Source organism: Falco cherrug, chromosome 7 (genome assembly GCF_023634085.1).
Source record: "Falco cherrug isolate bFalChe1 chromosome 7, bFalChe1.pri, whole genome shotgun sequence".
NCBI lineage: Eukaryota > Metazoa > Chordata > Aves > Falconiformes > Falconidae > Falco > Falco cherrug.
The window spans coordinates 18,969,053-18,986,985 of NC_073703.1; the positions used below are offsets into that span (position 1 = coordinate 18,969,053).

Below are 17,933 nucleotides of genomic sequence, written 5' to 3' on the forward strand. Positions count from 1 at the left end.
GCAGGACCCTACGCTGGCCTTGGTGGCACTTCCCCGTGTCCCTCTGCGCCAGCTCTCCAGCCTGCCCAGGTCTCGCTGAAGGGCAGCGCAGCCTCTGGGGGGGCAGCCGCTCCTCCCCGTTTGGTGTCACCAGCAAAGGTGCTGAGGGCGCGCTCTGCCCCTCCACCCAGGTCACTGGTGAAGGAGTTGAACAAGGCTGGGCCCAGCACTGACCCCTGGGGACACCGCTGGCCACAGGCCTCCAGCGCGACCCTGCGCCGCTGGTCACAGCCCCCCGAGCTCTGCCGTTCAGCCAGTTCTCAGCCCACCTCACTGCCCGCTCCTCTAACCCGCGCTGCCGAGCTTACCTGTGAGCGTGTTGTGGGAGACAGTGCCAAAAGCCTTGCTGAGGTCAACGTAGACAACAGCCACCGCTCTCCCCTCATCAACCCAGCTAGCCATTCCATCAAAGGAGGCTATCAGGCTGGTCAGGCATGAGCTCCCCTTGGTGAATCCGTGTTGACTACCCCTGATAACCTCCTTTTCCTCCACATGCTTTGAGGTGACCTCCGGGATGAGCTGTTCCACCACCTTTCCAGGGATGGAGGTGAGGCCGACTGACCTGTAGTTTCCCGGGTCCTCCTTCTTGCCCTTTTTGAAGACTGGAGTGACATTGGCTTTGCCCCAGTCCTCGGGCACCTCTGCCATTCTCCATGGCCTTTCAGAGATGATGGGGAATAGCTTGGCAATAACAATTTGCCTGTTTCGCTTGTCAACAATTTGTCCTTGTTTCTCTCAATTTTTTGTGATCGACAAAATCTTCCACCAAATTCTGATCTGAGCTACAGTGTGCAAACCTTGGCAGACCTCTGGCTTTTATGGAAAGTGATCTCTGCAAACCAGAAATCTTGATCTTGCTTTGAAAATTCTGTCAAGAGGGATGATACTGGACAGCACAGGCACTGTGTTTATGGAAATAACCATGAAAAGCTTATGGAATCCAAGCCACCAGCTAAAATGGTTCCAGCTAAGTAGAAGGTAGAATGACCAGCTAGTGGGTCTAATAAGCAGCGTTCACTTTACAGAGTGCAATTTCTCTCCTCACGTCCTATGACAGGCAGTAGCAAGTCTGCTCCTATCTGTTTGCTTATTCACAGAAGCAGCAGATTACAGAAAACAGAAACAGCAAAAAGATTCAGTACTAGAGATCCATTCTGTGATACAATGTCAATGCATTGCCCTTGTTTCTGCTATAACATGTCCCCAATGTATATTGGTCAGGCATCTGTCCTCTGTCTGTAGCTTGGCTAGCTAATCAGTGTCTACATGTGCCATATTGGATGGTGCTTTCTCTGCTATTTCCACCAATTTTTTTTGGACAAATTAATATCAGAAACATCAGCATAACTGCTTTTAACATTTAAATTCTCCCTTTAAAATAGAAAACTCTAAGTTGTAACAATACATATTTTATGTATTATAATACATAATGTTCCATGTTGTATGTGGAGTTTATATTACTCTCCTAAAGTAAACGGTGCCTTTGTACTCCAGTTCTCATAGAGACATTTCTTACCCTTCATAAAGAGGGTAATGTCCATCTGGGCAAATATCTGTACATATAACTAGGCCATTATAAGTAGTTGCTATAGCAAAAATTAGCATGGCCTATTCTCTTCTCCTTTACAATCTCTTTTATAGAGGCACCATGCATGAGGAGGTTTCTAAATTCACATTAGAAAGTGCTCAAGGTACCACAAAACAGGTGGTCTTGTTACTGTCATTGAAACAGACCAGAACGGTTCCTTAATACCACACAAAGTTAATTCAGCAGTACATTCCTATTACCTAAATACCTTTAAACTACAGCTTTTGGTTTACATGTAGGCAGGTAAACTCTCCTAAGGCAGTATCATGAAAAAATCCACCCAAAACTCACAACAAAACCCTGGAAAGACACTAACCTGCCCTATGTTTGAATCTTTAAGGGATATTCATCTCCACTAGATAGAAGATTAGAGCTCAATCCCAACAGGGCAGAGCAGTTGCAGATGTTGTAGTATTGTGCTTCCTGTGGTTTTCCCATGACAAAGGATTCTGCCTGCAGTGCGTTTTCTCTGTGGAAGAATAGGAACAGATATTTCAATAGGCTGTGATTATCCAGCATATGATTACTAGTAGACGTTTTAGAACATCAGTTCCCACAAAATTTGTTAGCAAATTCTGTGCCTTTTTGGCCATGAAGTCTCATGTTTAAGTACTGCTAAAATATTTTGCATCAGTTTGTTTTGAAATTCTAAATTCATGGTAGCATAAAATACATAGTCTGTACACTTGGTGAATTTGAGCGTTTTTATCTAGGGGAAAATTCCCCTTTTAGCTTTTCCTCTATCTAATTTTCTTCTATATTACCTAGATAATTTCCCACTGTTTTTTCCAACTTAACATTTGAAACAAATTAATTAACATGATCACTGCAACTACAAAAAAGTAGGGAATGCACTGTCCAAAGGGGACATTTTTTTTTTTTAAACTTGGGTTAACCAGTGGCATAGGAACCAAGAAGCTTTTAACTTCCCTATGTCAGCATGAGAGCCTTCAACTAGACTTTTCCTTTCCAGATGTAATGTTAATCAGAGATCTTAATATTATTATGACTTGTCCTGGCCATCACAATCACCCTGTATTATACACAGGTGGGGAACAATATCAGGTGTTGAAAGAAAGGAAAATGGTTCATTCCAGCTGGAGTAAAGAACAAAAGACAAGACAACAATTTATCAACATTCACATGAAGGGTTGTTAAATAAGGTGCCATCCATCTATTTGCTCTGTGCTGAAGAATTTGAAACACAGTAAGGAATTCAAAATTAATTCAAGACTGATGCTACTAGGTCAGAGTTTTGGAAATGATACAAAGAAGGTTTTATCCAGCTCATTATCTGTGTTTGTCAGTTCATTATGTATCAAAGGTGCCTGGATTTCACAAGATAATGACTCACTGACCTGAAGTGCAAACAAACACAGAAACTGTACATAGAGGCCCTTTCTCTATCACTAGGCTTTTGACAGACAAAGGTCACGCTCTTTTAGTTATTTTATTAAAGACAAAGGCCATTTTATTCTGATAACTGTACAGGCTGAAATTAGACTTTACCTGGAAAGTAAGCAATGGATCCCCTAGGTCTTTGCAAAACCTGGGGTTTACTGTATTTTTACTGAGGAGTACTGTTTCATCTGTTTATTTGGCAATTTGTACTTGTTAAGTATCAGCTACGTACTTGTAAGAAGTGAAAAATGCAAAAAGTGTTTTGGAAAAAATGCAAAAACCCCAAAAGCATTCAACACATTTTTTCCATGTTGATAAAAGATGTTGAGGGAAGTGACTAACTTGTGATATAATAATGAATGTATTTTAGAAACTTAAATTCTCACAGAGAATTCCAATGTTGCTGAAATCTTTTCCATGTGTGACTTTAGGTGTAGCTACTCCTAAATATAAAGGAAGGAAATTCCACAGGAAATAGAACTCCGTTTCAGCACAGCTACTTTATCAGTTTCCTTATTGTGGACCTTTCTGAAGGGTGTAAGAGCTTGATGAAAACCTGTAATGAAGAACTACGCACTGTTATCCCCAGATCCCACGTAGGCATAGCTCACCAACAGTCAGCATGAAGCTGTACAGCCTTAACATTATTTTATTTTATGTTCATGACCAGGTCAAAGACAGGGACATAAACACTAGTTAAATGCAGGGTACTCCAGATCTGCCTCAAGATATATCATCAAGCCAGTAATAGTCCTTAATCTTAATACATGCTTGCTAAACTGAAAGAATGTTCTACTGCCCCAATCCACCCTTAAAAATAAAAAGCCGACTCTTGAGGAGAAAAAACATGTGCAGAACGATGGACCCTCCCATTACAACCAATAGGACAGATTTAGGCTTTTTCTAGAAAAGTTGTCTATAGATCTATAGATTATATACTGTAGGGCAGCAGTTTGATAAATAGCTCAGTCTGCAGACATCAAGAGGGAAACTGGATCTTGGTGGCTTTCCCCCTCCCCCCCACTCTAATTCCATCCAACTTGTTTAAGTTTAATTGCAGTCAGCATTTAATTGCAAAATAACATCTAGAAAAGCATGTACTAGTCTTGTGCTCGAAAGTGTCCACATTTAAACAAACCCTTCACCTATTCTCATGTATCCGAGTCATCCATATGACTTATGTGGTGATTTATTTTTCAGGTGGTCACATAAACCCAGCCATTTCATTAGCCATGTGCGTGACTGGAAGATTAAAATGGACCAAATTACCAATTTACATATTAGCACAACTCCTGGGAGCATTTGTTGGAGCAGCAGCTGTCTTTGGGATTTATTACGGTGAGTGCACCTTAGACATGCTCACAGGACAACCTAGAGGTCAGGCAGTCTCTGAGGCCTCAGTTTTTCAATGAATGCCAAGCAGGCAGAGGACTTCACACAGGGCTAATGGCAGGACTGAAGCTAAAGCCAATAAAGAGGAAAGGAAGAAGTATAAAGAGTTTGAAGGGGAAAAAAAGGCTCAAACATTCCAGGTATCCTACAACTTTTCTGAAACAATAATACTCCAAGAAATGTTCTGAAATTTAGAAAAATTATTCAGGGGAAATCAGATACTCTGAGAGCATGTATTTCTCAGTAAGGATTTTAAATTACTTAATAGCCAGGATATAGGGCTATTCATCTTCCAAGCAAATTAAAAACATTAAAGACCTGATCCAAGTGCCTGTAGGCAAGTATCACCAACATCGTTCATTGAGGTTACAGGATATGAGATCAAGTCCCCCCTGACTAAACTTCAGACCACCCTAGAGAGGTAGCTCTCCAAGGCAATGAACTCCAGGTAGAGTGATAAAGGGGTCACATATTAGAAGGGTGGGGGAAAGGAAAAAAAAAATTACCCCATCCTTGAGGCATGTTGCTTTTACATGGTGTGCCACAAAAGGAAAAACCCTAGTAACAGACTTCCTGACTTGATCAATACACTCAGTTGGATCAGTTGCTTCAATCGCCTACTCCAAAACTCTGCTTCTGCTGACCCTGCTCACCTCATCCAAAGCATCTCTCCTATGGGTGTTACGCCTGCAGACAGTGCTGGATCTAGGTGCAACAGAGAAAGTATAAAAATGGAAATGCTTTTTTGTATGCCAGCTAGGTGCTCAGTACCAGTAGCAATCGTGAACAGAAAAATCTTCAGGAACTGTGCTCTTTTGGGTTTAGTGGGGTTTTGTTTGTTTGTTTATTTGAGTTTAGGGGAGGGTTGGGTTTTTGTTTTAAGGTTAGTGTCATAATTTGGAGACTGTGGGAGTCCAGAACAGGATTTGCATCTGAATCCAAGTCCCCCTCAAGCCAGGCAGCCAGGATTAAGGCTGTGGCCAGGACGCAGCAGTACGCCGACATGCACATGGGGCTGGGGGTGGATTTGCTGTGTTCTGCCAAAGAGTAGCAGCAGGATAGGGAGCCAAGACAGGGGACCTAGGGCTAGGGTTAGAGACTTCTTCCTGTTATTCAGGAGCGCAGGATTTTCTCATGTCCCTATCTCTGCTCAAGTACTTTGCCCTCCTCTTGCTCTTTTTAATTCCCAAACCTCTTCTGTATTTCTTTCTTCCTGCAAATTTGTAAGAGAGTTGTGTACTCACTGAGGTCCACTGAAAACTCACCAGTAAAAATATAGACAAAGGTGCTCAACACCATCATCTTCCCCACACACACACATATCTGAGCTAGGTGCTTTCATTTTCAGCAACGCCCATGAATAGACATGCTAGGCTGCTGAACATGGGGCCTTTCCAAAGGTGTACAAAATAATCCACAGCATAGAAATTTTCTTATCCTTTTTTTCTAATAGTTAAATGCAACAAAATTATCTGACGCTGCAAATGAGAGAGCCTGACCACAGTTAACAATTAAATACTCTCTGCAGCCACATCATGGCTATAAGCAAAGCTAGAAAAAACAGAGGCAAGGAAAAATTGGTTTGTCTGCTATCTTCAGGAGAAGCTAATGATCCTCACCATGCCTTCCCATGGGAGATGGGGAGCTGTTTCTCTACCCACAAGTATCACCTTATCACTGGACCCACTCGTGAAATAAAGGCATAGTGTTAATTATTCATGCCTGCCTACGGAGATTTTTGAGTGCTTCATCTTAGTGTCTTCTTATTTCTACCATTTCAGGGCTTGTCAAGGCAGTGAATTATTTCAGTACAGAAGTCATATTATACTACTTCAAATACGTTTTAAATAGTCTAACATAAATATACACGTTTTTACAATATAAATAAATGTTTACAACACATATAAAAATGCACTAACTTAAGTATACTAAGAACTGAAGTTTTGGGCCCTGCCACCCCTCTCCTGTCTTGGCTGACTAGCATAGCAGTTGGGTGTAAAGCCCACACAGAGTGAAAAATTCAAACTCCTTTAAAAAAGGAGGTCTCTCAGGAGAGATCATTCCCAGAAGCTGTCGTTGCACAACTGTCAAATGGAATACAACAATTCCTGGCTGCTGGGAATCCACAACAGTACAATCAGAACACTATGAATTTATAGGGGCATCATGCCAAATGTAGGACCGCTTACTGAATAATGCAACTACGTTCAGAATCAGAAAATACTCCTTGGCGCTGAGTTTGGAGTAATGAGGGGGGGGAGCGGAAAAACCAGCCCCATGGTGAAAGCTGGTGTCCATAAGAAGAGTACTTCAAGTCACAGGAGGTGGGTGTGATTAGTAAATTACCTCAAATCCATTAATTTGCTCCCAGAAAAAAGCATAGATTTCAGCTGAGAATGTGAAGCGCACAGACCTATCACATACATTCTAGTCCTAGGAAATCTACTGTTCATGGAGGAATGCATCCAGGTAATGGCTGTTTTCTATAGATGCCTTTATGGAGTATAGCAATGGAACACTTGAAGTCACAGGACCTAATGCAACAGCACATATCTTTGCAACGTATCCTGCTCCGTATCTTTCCCTCATAAATGGATTTGCAGATCAGGTAAGTGCACTTGCTGTCTTGATTCTACAAATTAAACATACTGAAAACTGTAAAACCAAGCAGTAATAAAAAAAAAAAAAAAGGTCTCTAATGGGTATGATGAATCTCATGGTTTTGGTCATATATCACTGTGTACAATAGCAATGAGAATGCAATGCTGTTTGTGGGGGTTACATTTTAGTCGTATTTTACAAGTAAGATCATTTCAAGTTGTTCTTTTCACATACATCATATTAATTGTTGCACTCTACATGTCTTTAATGCAATATGTATAAGAGGCTTTCCCCAGCATAAATCAATGTTTCTACAAAAGCTTCAGCAGAGCCATGTCCATTTATGTCAAAGTCTAGCCCGTTTTGCAGGCCTAGTGTTTCTTAAGCAATGCTTAAGCAGACAGTTTAACACACCTTGAACAACTGAGTTTTTTGCTTCTGTAAGACTCCTCTCCAACCTTCTCTTTGCAAATAGTTTTGTATTATATGTTACTTTTCAAATGACTGAATCTGAAAAAATCTCCATTTCCAATCTGCATCCTCTAATCCCATTCATGAAACTTCATTTTTCACTGTTTGATATCTTCTGCCTACTTTGATCAGTTTAACCATCTTCTTCAGGCATATGTGAAATAAATACTGCATAAGCACGCTATGAAAAACCAGGGATTACTGGAGCACAGGAATTTCTTACGTAAAAGATTGAAGATTGTTCAATTTGGCTTCAAAAAAATCCAAACATTGTTTTGAAATTTTGTAAGACAGACAATTCTGGTCTTTGGATCAGTCAGCAGACTTTTCCAGAAAATCTTTTTTGCCCATGGATGTTTAAAAACAAAATTAAAAACAGATGAAACCAAAATAATCTTTAAACCCCCCAAACTTAAACTTCTTTAAATCAATATAGGAATTTAATGTGTTGACACCACTGAAAATTTTGTCTGTTTTTCCCCACGTTAATTATTAGCAAAACTGACATTTACAAAGCACTCAATTTAAATCAATTAAAAAATAAAGAGCATCACTTCCATCAAAGTAATTCCAAGAAAATTAACTTCATCAGCTCAGTTAGCATATGCAATACAGAATGCACATTTTAGTTATATATACAACCTTAATTTAGGTAATTCCTAATGTTTTAGGTGCTCAGTTTTGACTTTGTAGGCGTCACTTTTTTCTTCTTATGTTATGCAATACTTGGATAAAGAGTTATACACACATATGTAGTCTCATTTATCAGTGCAGGATACAGTCAAATAAAACACTTTGGTATCAGTGTAATTGATTGCATTGGCATAGCAGAACTACCAAAAAATCAAGTAAATGGAAGTGTTATATTGATAGGAAAAAATGTGGAAACAAAGCATTAGACTTCACACAGGAGATGCCTTTTAAATCCCTTTTCTTTCCACACCAGGTTGTTGCTTTTTCCTTTTTTTTTTTTTTTCCCCCCAAATGTACTCAGCACATTCCTTATCTTTTCCTTTCAGCACAGATATTAAAACTTTTTATTAGTGTGAGGCAGAGGGGCACCGGGTTCAAAATGTTGCTACTCTGTATGGTGGGATAAATTTAAATACCAGCTCTAAGCCACCACAATCCTCCAAGCTGCCATAACCCCTCTTTTCATTATTGGAAGGAATCTGCACATATTTATACAAATTCTTTTCTTTGCATTGGCCAGGTGATGTCAACAGCTGTTCTTCTTCTGGCTGTATTTGCTATTTTTGACACCAGAAATAACAGCGTACCAAAGGGCCTGGAGCCAATTGCAGTAGGACTTCTTATAATCGTTCTTACGTGCTCCTTGGGAATGAACAGTGGCTGTGCCATGAACCCGGCCAGGGATCTAGGCCCAAGGCTCTTCACAGCCGTTGCAGGATGGGGGATGGAAGTATTCACGTAAGTATGCCTAGATATGAAGTAAAATGCTCTCAACTAAAACTGGTTCGTAGGAAAGCAAGATCCTGATTCAACATGGTACCAAGTCATACTTTATATACATACAGGTAATTCTTTGCATACCAGAAGAAGCTATTCATGCACTTTAAGCCAGACATCCTCTAGGAACTGGGCTTTAAAAAGGATTTCCTATTCCTAGGGCAAATCAAACACACATTATCCCCAATATCAATCATTGTTTCAAGCAGACCCTTCCCAAAATATCAAAGATTCTTAGAGGTCACTGAAAATATAAAAGCGCTTTCTTCTCTGGTCCTGCAGCTTTCAGAAAAAAAAGGAAATCGTGAGAGAGTTAGGTGGGAATATTTATTGGAAGTATTTACTGAGTGCTGTAAAAAACACAGACATATCAGATTGATTTAGGCTATTATTCCTACCGAGTTATTGCAGAAATACACAACAATCTAAGAGCCTGATTTCCTGCCTGGGAGCGAAGGAGTGAATGAAAGCAAGCTCCCTTCATTTTCCCACATTTCAGAGCACACTCTCAAATCCCTATGCATGCGTGTGTGCACGCACACAGTTTTGGCTGGCCAAATGCACAGCTAATTAGTTGCACATCAAATCCACAGCTTACACATATCCAGTGTAAGAGGCACTCTGGGATATCTAAGTAAGAGTAATCTGTCATCAGGAGGTAGATCTTTCGGTTTATTTTTGTACAGTTTGTTTTTCCATTTATTTACAAGTCGAAATCTCCAGAAGTACTGTAGACCACTAGAGAGCTCTGGTTAATAGAGATTTCATTTTAGCTACTTCACCAAGTACAAATAATCTGTATTTATTTAGTATGACTTCCATCTACACAAATCATGTGCCTTAGAGGAGAGCAGTAGCAAAGCTTCATCTGAATAGCAACAACAAAAAGCTAGGCATGGCATAGAAAAAACAGGCAGCGAGTCATGCCATAGGGCAGATCCAAAGCTCCGATGTAGTGCAGCTCTGGTGAGCCACTGGCAGGATGTCAGCTCTTCGCCCTGATTACCTCCAAAGTTTTCCTTCCCAGCACCTCCTGCCACTGTACCATTAGACTACACTTTTATTTAAGGAAAAAAAAGGCAGCAGCACACAGAGTGACACCCTATACCTAGGATTCTCCTCTTTCATGACTATTTAATGCAAGTAGTTGTTGACTATGATGTTAATTAGTGTCGTGTGCTAAAATTGTAATATATTGTTAAATTGGCTATTATGTTGCTGGAACAGACTGGAAGCCCAATTGTACTGTAGTCTAGTCACAGAATACCTGTGAACTCACCCCCTCTCTAACAGAAAGGTCTTACTTATTTACATTTAAGAAACCACCAGCAAACTATATCTGTAGCAATACGAGCTCTTCCTTAATTTAGTTTTAGGATTTATATACAGAGAGGGAATGCATCCCCACTGTGAAGACTATACTAAGAAATTTGAAAATGGAAACATAAAAAACAAGATACAAGATCTCTGGTCATTGCTAGGGTAAACTTAAAGTCTTCTTCCCTACCTTCAGTTTTAAGGCTACAGCTATAGCAAAGTTCAAGGGAATGATCCAACAGGAATATGTTCTTATCTACAGTACAGATCCAAGTGGAACTTCAGGGGAACTTGAGCTCAGTTGGGCAGCTGGAAGCTGTGCATCAGTTGCAGGCCATGGGAAAAGCCTGAGCGATTGTGGCTAGGGTCCTGAACCGCCTGGTGCTCTCCTGGCATTACATGTGCATGAGAGGCTGAAGTGATGCAGCTACAGCTGACAGCTAAATCTTAGATGTCTCAGCTTAAATGGAATTCACAATTGTGAGGAAGGTGCTTAAGCTCTCCGGTAAAAGGCATGCCCAAGAACTGGGACCTAAGCATGAAACCTCCGCAGTGACACAAGGGAGCACTGCACAAACCGAGTGATAGGAAATCCCGAAGAGACACTGGACACTCACTGGAACAAGGAGGACCTCGCAAGGCGGCTGAGTCGCTCCCTGTGTGCATCAGTGAGTGTGCGAGTTTGCCTGCAGAGCAGCCAGGGACGACCAGGCCAGCCCTACTTCAGAACAGGTCAGATACAAAGGGTGAGACTCCCTACACCCTGATCCCAAGCAAATGCTCTAAACATGAAGATAACTGGTTCACAGGGAGGAATACCCTCTACCCTCCTTTGTGCTTGCAGGTCCAGTGAATTCTGGTTTTGCCATGTTCTCAGGCAGGGAACTTCAAATAGACTGGAAGGGAGCACATCTGCTGGACCATGGCGTTGTCCAGAGGACAGAGACGCAGCTAAGCAGGAGTTTGCTAAACGTTGCTGTTACTACATTTTGCACAAAGGTGCCTGAAGGTGTAGTTTCCTTGAGACCCAAGTTAAGGGACACAGGCTATGGTATGGTGCACCTGGATCTGTGTTCATTAAAAGCTCCCATCAGAAGCTGTTCTGACCCAGTGCAGCTGGAAAGGGGGTGTCCCTCCAGCACCCTACAGACAGCACCATTTTCCATGCAGCAGATGCAGCCAGCGCTGTGGCCTGTTCCTGCAAACTGCTCAACCTACTGGGGTAGGCGTCACGGGTGGCAACTGTCCCCATCATTAGAGGGAACAGCTGGTTTTAGAGACCTAAACATTTCTAATTGTTTGTCCTAAAACCACGGAGATAACCAGGAGCCTTTCTTAAGCACATGCTTAACAAGTTTAAGATAAATGGTGGACACCGCAGTTTTGTCTGCAGTGAGAAGGCAGCAGCGCTCCGAGTACAAACCCCAGCCTGGATTTTGACAAGCGTAACAGGGTGAAACGGCAATGAGAACGCCAGGAAGGGCCCCGCAGAGCAGTAAATTCCCAGCAGCGTTTGAAGCTGGCCATAGCACATCTGCCCCTGGGTACGAGGGTCCCTTTGTGCCGGGCAGCGCACCCGGCAGCGCCCGGAGCCACCGGCGCGGTAACGGTGACACCTCGTGGCCGCCGGTACTGGGGACACGTCGCCCGGGCTAAACTGAACGGCGTTTGGGAAAGGGTCAGCAGCCGCACCTCTCGCCTGCACAGGGATGCGGACTGCCAAGGGTCTCGGAAATATTTTGCATTCTTCCCGGAGCATGGAACAGTAGCCAGACACGTTCCACGCTGCCGAACGGCTGAATTATCCCGGCATTCCCTAAGCAAACTGCTTTATCCCACCGCCCAGCAGCAGCTGGCTAGGCAAGATGCCCTTTTGCCAGCCTAAAACGGACCACGGCTCCCAGTCCATATAGCTTAAACGCTGCAGCTTCCCAGAAATTTTTGTAGTTAACACAAGCACCCCTTGCCCGCCCTGCACACCACCTCCTGCCCTTCACAGCCAGCTCCATCCTGCTCTGCTCCACAGCAAAGCTACCTGATGGCCACCCAGGCATAGCTGGATGCCCTCCCCCTAACCTGGCAGCAAAGCTATAAGCTAGGGCATAGGGCAACCAAAGGGAGCTTTGGTGAAGCTGTCTGTGCTTGTCACAAAGAGTTCTTGCTCCCGCGGCAGTGAAGGAGGATTGAGCGTCATGGAAACTTGTAACTCAGCTGTGTCCTGATCTTGTTTCAGGTTTGGCATCGCCCTCTATAAAGACTTTACACACGTTGCCTTAGCAGAGGGTGCCTAAAGTGCAGCTGACAGCAGCTGGTGCAAATACAGGCCACAATCTGGGGAAGGTCATTCAGGAGCCAACAAGGCACATGTCAGTTCATGGAACAAGACTAGAAAAACCTGCCAGAAACACCATCATATGCTGACGTACACACACGGGCACACACAGAGGAATGCATGCAAGTACTTGATAGAGATTTTGTTGTACTGATGAAGTCAATAAAACCTTAGTCCGTGCTTGTTCCAGGAATTCAGGGGCTCAGACATTCATGACTCAACAACAGACATATCTATAAACACAGTAGAACAATATCAGGACCTTTTTTATATCCTCAGGGCAAAACATAAATAATTCCAAAGGCAAAACATACACATTCAAGGCATTTCTGAACAAGGAGTAATATTATCACGAACAGGGCACTGAGATTAGCTCTGTTCTTTTCTTAACCATGAGTTCACTTCTCCATACGTCTATAGAATGAGTGCTGCATAATTATCCTTACAGTTTAAAAATTCCCCTGGCATCTTCCTGTAAAGTTCTTCTCACAGATTAATTTGTCCCTTTGTATTTCTGGGAGAGAAAAAAAAATACATTACTTCTCCATTTTCAATATGCATGAAATTGAGGTGGCTGGGTTTTCACTGCAGACTCACATATTCAATTAATACAGCATGTTACTGAATCAAAAAAACCTTCATGCACCAGTACAGTTAGGAAAGTTTGTGCTCTGAAACCAGTACTCAGTAATTTACTGTCTGGATGTAGACCTCCAGAAAGGGAGAGTAATTCTACAAGCCCAAGTCTCCTGCATAAGGAGGTTGTTAATTATTGTTTTATATCATTTAACAGTAGACTTGTTTCTTTAAAAATGTTCATAAATCTTCACATTTAAAATTAAATCCTAGTAATTGTGCAAAGTGAATGTAAACATTTCAGTGGAGTCAATATACCAGACTTTCTTACTGAACACAGCCATTCTAAAAATGATTAAGTTTTAGGTGTATAAAACTTCTAAATGCTTATCTACCTCTTACTGAAAGACCCCACACTTTAAACGCAGGGATGAGACAGTACATCATGAAATTTGATTCTTGACTGCTCTGGTCAAGTATAATCTACTTTACAGTCAGTGTTTTATTACAGTCCTTAAGGCAAATCTACTTAAAATCAGGTATAATCTGTTATATTTGTCAAGAGGAACACCATATATACTTTGCAGACCTGAACCTGCAAATTTCCATGCAGATGAGGTGACGCATTTTTGCAACATGCATTTGCATCAATCACTCCTGAAAACCTATTCATGAGCATCTGGCAACAGCATCAGTCAAGACTGCTGTGCCATAAATATGTCCCTGTTTGTTTCGTTGTAAGTCAATGAAGCCTGTTTTCCACAAGAGAGAAATTATCCCCTGCCCCCAAAAACAGACATGCAGTAAAGAGGCCTTGTTTCTAAGGCACAAATACAGCACGTAGACCAACGTGCTTTGTGGTTGTTACTTAGCCTTTCAACCACAACAGGGGTAGGACAGACAGGGGTCTCACCCCTTTACAGAAATGTGAGTCAAAATAGAAAGGTCTACAATATAGCAAGTGTCACACCTTCATGTTTGTTCACTGCCAGATATAAGGCAGGGTGTTCACTAGAATAACAATTATTTTTTTTGTCTGTGTGTGTGTCTTACAGGGCTGGAAACAATTGGTGGTGGGTCCCTATAGTTGCACCTATGCTGGGAGGCGTACTTGGAGCAATGATCTACATAATTTTTATTGAAATCCATCATTCAGATACTCAGCCAGGAGAAGAAAATGATACATACGATAAATACGAACTAACCAATATGGAGTAAGAAGTAAAGAATTCTCATTGTCTTGTGCAGTTTTTATGCGAATGATTGTTTGGACCATGTTATAAAACCTGAATGCCTCAATTAGAAATTCACATTTCAAAGCAGAAAAGCTATACAGAAGACAAGTTCAGAACTGAACACTTTCCATGAAACACTGGGCTGATCGCATTCAAAACTGGGAACTTGGGAGTGGGAAGGGTAAATTGTTGTTTTTTTCATATGTCTTTCAGATCAAGTTATATTCTAGATTAAGTTGTAGCAAGATTATGCACTGACCTGTTAATTCAACACATATGATCTTAATCATGTTGCCTAATTGACTGAAAATAGATAACTACCTATGCATGCAGTTTTGTAACTAATTGATTCAGTGCTGATTTAATGTGTAAGAGCATTGCTCACTTCTTGTAGCCATTATTTAATAATGGCTTGTCTGAAAATTAAGAACAATACCCAAATTGCCTAAATGTCCATTGAAGTATTTTTAAATAACTTAATTTTATGGAGCCACTAATTGAACAGCATGGAATCAGCTCATCAGTGATGAGGTTAAGTAACTCAGAATATTATCAAAACCAGTAAAATGTTATAAGATCCACACCAAAAAAGACAAAGCTGTACTTCTGTATAGGTTCTTCACAGCAGTAATGTTCAGTTACTTTTAAACTATTTACTTGACCTTTATACTACCCAATATGAAAAGGCTAATCTAGAATATTAATCTGAACATCTTCCACTGTGCTTTCTGGATAAAATTCATTCCTGTGGAGATAAGCCTCTGTTGCCGGCCTATGCTGTGCAGAGGTCAGGACAAGGCCTACATCTGTATAAGCTTTAAAGAGGCCTTCTGCTGCTGATCTGCATGGGGGGATTTCATTTGCCTTGTGGGAGTAATTTTTATCTTGGTAGCAGTAATTAAAATTAGAAACTGGTCTCAGACCTAGTCGTAGGTCTGAATTCCCAAAGGCCCGCTTCTGCAGAGTTCTGAAGCGGTTCTCTCTCGCCAAACAGCAGTGGTTGGACATAGGCCACTTCCTAAATATCCAGCCTTGAAAAATGGAATTATTTCTGCTGAATCATTGTGAGTTGAATGTATCCGATTAAATCAAAGTTCATTCCCAATATGTACACATATATATGGTTGTTGGTGGTGATTATGAATAAAAGAGACATCCCATTCAGTGATGCTACCGAGCTATTTTCATGGCAAAACTTCAGGATACTAGTTCAATGCACTTATTCCGGGGTGCCCTTCCCTTTGAATGCCTACTGCTCTGCTCTAGAATTCTACACTTCTCCGATTTCACTCCTGAAGGGAGGAACCCTTCATGTTGCCAGTAACAGCCTGTGCACTTTGGCAAGGAATCCACAGAAGCAGTCTGGAAAATATCATGGTCAGAATCTGCCCCAGTATTTGGGCAGATCAGGCCTGTGCCACTGCACGCCTTTGTCATACTCCCTGCCAGATTCATGGCAGCAAAGGAGCTGAATTAGCAGGCTGAGCAAAGCTCTGCTTGCTGTGGCTCAAAGTCAGATGATGCTGTATACTTGAGGGAGCATAATTCCAATTTTAATTATGTTTTTGAAGAAAACTTACAGAACTGTAATGAACTCAGGTTGCCCAGAGACCATATCAACCCTTTATGAGTTGTTATAATGAAAATGCTCATTTGATTCAGCGTTTCTCTGCTGTGGGTAAAAACTGCTAATAGCTATACCCATGCACATTTGGCTGCATTGTATCATTATCCGGAGAGCTGCAATAAGAAGGAGGGAGCGTTTACAGAATCAGTCCTCGGTGTGAGCAGAGGCAGATACAGGACAATCAAGAGCACAATAGGGAAATTATTCCTAACTGTAGACCCTACATTGGCAGCACAGACAAACTAGTTCATCTGTCCTGAATACTGATAAATTGCACTACGTAAAACAAGGTGGTGTGTACAAGCAATCGCAGACTGCTCCTCCCTCTTGCAATGTGTGCTGTCTCTCACCCCTTGGTGATACCTGGCAGGAGCACTCTTGGGTGGCTACCAGCCATCGGTGTCTAGAGGGGGATTACATAAGTAGGAACAGTCAGAGGGCTGCCCTCAGGTCTAAAAGGCACTTATTCTTCCACTGATGCCAACATCTAAATGAAATATCTGTTTAGAAAATCAAAATAGACAGCTGATGAACCAGAAGTAACTGATTTTCTCCAAAATGGTAAGGGCAGGTTATCATTCAGTAGGCTTCGTATACCTCGTGGTATTGCTTCCTTAAATACACCATGGAAAACATGGGGAAAAGCAGAATTAGGGTCAAGAATGAGAAAGGGATAGTTTATTTATACAACCTACTGAGTGACCAGCCTGCACTTGCTGTGCATTGATCAAGGTACATAAAGCTGCACATTTTCTCAAAATCCTTCTGATCACAATAGGTTCTGTCTGTAAAACAACACAAAACCTTGTTTCTCCTACTTATGCCATTCCTATGTACTGAATTTCTATATAACTGATATTTACTTAGCTGAAGTAATCAGCACACAAAATGCAAGCAGTGACACACTAGCATGATAGCATAGCAATATCTAAAATATGCTCTCAACAAGTTGTTGTCAGTTCTGTGTTTGCTTAAAAAAGTTATTTTAAAGTTTTAATTACTCATTGAATACATTTGTGAATTCTTTGAAGACACATGGTACTAATACCACAATCCATACAGACTTCACAAAAGCCAGAATTTCATTCAGGAACAAGGTGTTACAGACCTGCCTCAAATTTTACATAGTTTACATTTGTAAGTATAAGAATGAATTCCTGCTTTAGAGACAAAAACTTAGCTGGATCTTCACTAAAGAACCATGACCAGTCTCTCCGTAATAAAATGGGAACAATCACAATCATCTCATGCCATAAACTTACACAGACATCATGATCTGTTTTGTGCAAAACAAAAACGTGTTTTTACTTTGCATAAACTATGCAATTTTCTAATATCAACTGATATTCAGTGGTCACACTCATGTTGAATTAATCTAATACAGTTGGCAAGAAGTAGTTTTTCCAGCTGTAAGACATTCTGGTTAATGAATTAATAGTAATCAGGCTTACTCATTTTAATGCTAAAAATATAGGTTTTAGTGCACTGCTCAACTTTGTTGTTTTGTTTTTTGGGGGGGTTGGTTTTGGGGTTTTTTTTGGGGGGTGGGGTGGGGGTGGAACAGCAATGTGTTTGTTCTTTAGAGCTAAACTTAGTACCAAAGTAATTTTGAGAATGATCCTGAAAATAGTACGGTGTTAAAGGTTGGCTACTGCATGTTGTTTCATAGAAGCCAGTGGAATTACTCACAACGGGAGGCAATACAGGCAAGGCTAAGTGCTCAGAGTACAGTGGAAAGTGTACTTTCTTGTAGCTTTGACTGTGGATCTGGATGAATGTATTGTGGTTCAAAATAAATACAGTCAATCCCCAATAAATGCATTCCAGTACTATTTTTATAAAGAAATCTCCCCTCTGGCACCTAAGGACATATTAAGAAATAAA

At 41.3% G+C, this 17,933-nt stretch overlaps 1 protein-coding gene across 2 annotated transcripts in view; it reads left to right on the forward strand.

Moving 5' to 3' along the window:
* The window catches only part of AQP9 (aquaporin 9), a 29,397-nt gene extending 13,811 nt beyond the window's left edge, over positions 1-15,586 (forward strand). For both annotated transcript variants that reach the window (XM_005435484.4, XM_027800092.1), the window contains exons 3-6: positions 4,229-4,366; positions 6,910-7,028; positions 8,706-8,923; positions 14,243-15,586. In XM_005435484.4, the coding sequence (XP_005435541.1) occupies positions 4,229-4,366; positions 6,910-7,028; positions 8,706-8,923; positions 14,243-14,405 (638 nt within the window). In that variant the 3' untranslated portion in view covers positions 14,406-15,586. The remainder of the gene's footprint in view (positions 1-4,228; positions 4,367-6,909; positions 7,029-8,705; positions 8,924-14,242) is intronic.
* Positions 15,587-17,933: the final 2,347 nt, after the last annotated feature.